General features: G+C 47.9%; 1 protein-coding gene across 1 annotated transcript; it reads left to right on the forward strand.

The window, feature by feature from the left end:
* The first annotated feature begins 919 nt into the window (after positions 1 to 919).
* On the forward strand, positions 920 to 1,807 carry LOC133902877 (vegetative cell wall protein gp1-like). Its single transcript, XM_062344198.1, has one exon. It carries the CDS (start codon positions 920 to 922, stop codon positions 1,805 to 1,807), a length of 888 nt encoding a protein of 295 aa, XP_062200182.1.
* The last annotated feature ends 1,181 nt before the right edge of the window (positions 1,808 to 2,988 follow it).

Raw genomic sequence — 2,988 nt, forward strand, 5'->3', positions numbered from 1 at the left:
CTCGATCGAGTCATGTTGTTTTCTGCTCGAATCCGCCGTGATTCATTTGCTAGAGAGGTTAGTTAATTAATCAGACATGCGTGTAGCTTGAACCGTATACACGTTTAAGTAAAGACGTGAAAATTAAAGCCACGATCCAAACACGAATTACTTAATCAGAAAGATGTCATGCACACGCACGCGCACACACAACAAGTATATATGCGCCACTATCTTTTGTTTTTGCTGCTAGCAAGTGGGGTAACAAAAGGCGGAAGATATTTCCTCATTAATCCTTCTGTAATCACTTTTTTTTTGGAGAATATGCGTATGGTTTAATTTTCTTTTGAGTTTGGTTGCTAATGTAACTGGGCGTATATAACTCTCTTTTCTCTCGGGTTCTGAGTTTTAGACAGGCACAAATTGCCTCTGGACGCTAGAGCTCGTTGCCAATTTTCAAAGTTAGTGGAACATATAGAAATTTACGTTGGTCAGGTAAAAAAATCAATACCGACATATTCATCATCACAAAATATTTATGCCGTACCATTTTTTTTAACAAACTTGGCAGGAGTTCTGCCATTTTGATTTATAAAGCAGAGCGTAGAACAGAACAAGTTTTTGGAAGTCACAGGAAAAAGGGCGGTGAATCGCCCATTTTATTGTCTATGAAACAACAAGTAGGCGCGCGCTTTGTGCACATAGTAGTGCGCACTTACTCAAGCTAACGTGCTCAACTAATCCACTGAGCTCCCAACCCAGATATTAGCGGCTCAGCCGCGACAGAAGTCGGCCGTCCATTGGCTCACTGTGGCTATAAATATCAAGGTCGGTTTGCACTACCTAGTCTGCGTCCCTTTGAAATAACTTACACCGAGTCTCTGAGCCTGTGACCCACGAAGCTCGATTTGAGCGACTGCGAGCACCACGACTAGAATCCATGGCGACGCGGCGTCTCCACTCGTCCTCCCTTCTCCTGCTGCTCCTTGCGGCCGGAACACTCGCGGTGGCAAGCGCGCTCGACAGCTTCCCTGAGACGCACCTGATGCCCGAACCTAAGCTGCAGCCGGTCCCAGATACACTGCCGCAGCTTCCGCACCGCGGCCGAAGCCTGCAGCAGCAACCAAACCCGCTGCCTCCACCGGACCCAAACCCGCAGCCGCAACCGGGGCTGAACCCACAGCCGCAGCCCGTGCCGCAACCAGACCCAAACCGGCCACCACAGCCATTGCCCATGCCGCAACCCGTGCCGCAACCAGACCCAAACCGGCCGCCGCAGCCATTACCGCAACCAGACCCAAACCAGCCGCCACAGCCACTACCCGTGCCGCAACCAGACCCAAACCGGTCACCGCAGCCACTGCCAGTGCCACAACCAGACCCAAACGGGCCGCCACAGCCACTACCCGTGCCGCAACCAGACCCAAACCGGCCGCCGCAGCCACTGCCGCAACCCGACCCAAACCGGCCGCCGCAGCCACTGCCAGTGCCGCAACCAGACCCAAACGGGCCGCCGCAGCCACTACCCGTGCCGCAACCAGACCCAAACGGACCGCCGCAGCCACTGCCCGTACCGCAACCAGACCCAAACCAGCCGCCACAACCACTACCCGTTCCGCAACCAAACCCAAACCCAAGCCTGCAGCCGCAGCCGCAGCCGGGCCAACAGCCAGGGACACAACCTGATCCAAACCAAAATCCGCAACCGCAACCTGACCAGCTATCTGGGCCACAGCCAGTTCCCAGCGACGGATCTAGGATCTTGAACCTGCAAGATTTGATGTGCATATTTGTGAGTCTTGTGAGTCCTATGCTTGTAACTATGTAGAATACTTTTCTTTTCTAATCCCTGTAAATACATAGTAATGAGATGTATAGTTTTTTTTTTTGCTATATTATACGGGAGTGTAGCAATATAGGTTGGTGCTGTCGATACTGGATGATGTCTGCCTGTACCCCATGTACCTCTGTATATATACCCATAATAGTATGACTTTATTTACATAGATGTATTTGACGGCTCTTAGCTCTGCATCCTATGCGAAAGCAAAACGTTAAGGTCTCTTTTCTCTCCTTAAATTAAAAAAGATAGAAGAAACGACCTCTACATGCAATACAACTTCAAAGTTGAAGCAATACTCGTACGTGCATCTCCTGCTTCCAACCAGCTACAGACAGAAACAGAGGGTAGCAAAGGTGAATGGGGCACTCATACGCGCGTATTTGGCGTGGCCGCATGGGTGTGTGCCGTGCCGTGTCCTTTCTGAGCAGATCTGCTTGGAGGAGAAGGAGTACTCTGAAACGGAAGTGCTGGTGAATGATCGCGGTTCAGATAAACTTTGACGGAGACGGAGGATCATCAGGTGGTTCTCGCTTTCTTGTGCTTTCTCAAATGATCGCAAGCCGACGAGGCAATGGGCACAGGTAGTTTGTTAGTCTTAGCAGATCATCCATACGTCGATGGAAAGTGTAGGGAGCAGAAAACAGAGGTGGAAGGCTCTGTCCTGGAGGAAGTGGTCCGGTCAAAAACGGGCCCCCGTCTCCCACCGGCGCCGGTCCCTTCCTTGCACGATGCAACAGCAACCGTTCCTTTGCTCTGCATCAAATCCTACACCAACTTATACATATCTCATATCAACTTGTACATATGTCTTTTACCTATTAGAGATTAAAATCTAAGTTTGTTTTTTTTATGTCTTATCGAGATAGAATTTTTTTAAGTAATAAGTGAACTATATGTAAATCGCATCATTCTGTTCAAGATAAGATAATTCACATTCTTAGAATATATCGAGAAGATGTTGTAATAAGTTGTATGGTAAAATCAGCCGAACAATCTCATACATGTTCTATCAACTCCGCTGATCGCTTACGATTAGCGGTTCTTAAGGGTCTTTTTGTTAAACATTTACACTTAAATGTTGTTAATCATAACTAATTGCTATTATAGGTCTTTAATGATGATTTTTGACAACTTAAATTATGATTAAGTGAAATTTATAATAATTA

The sequence above is a fragment of the Phragmites australis genome, chromosome 2 (assembly GCF_958298935.1).
Source record: "Phragmites australis chromosome 2, lpPhrAust1.1, whole genome shotgun sequence".
Classification (NCBI taxonomy): domain Eukaryota; kingdom Viridiplantae; phylum Streptophyta; class Magnoliopsida; order Poales; family Poaceae; genus Phragmites; species Phragmites australis.

Coding starts and splice junctions, on each gene's coding strand:
- LOC133902877 (XM_062344198.1), top strand. CDS start 920: ATGGCGACGCGGCGTCTCCACTCGTCCTCCCTTCTCCTGCTGCTCCTT.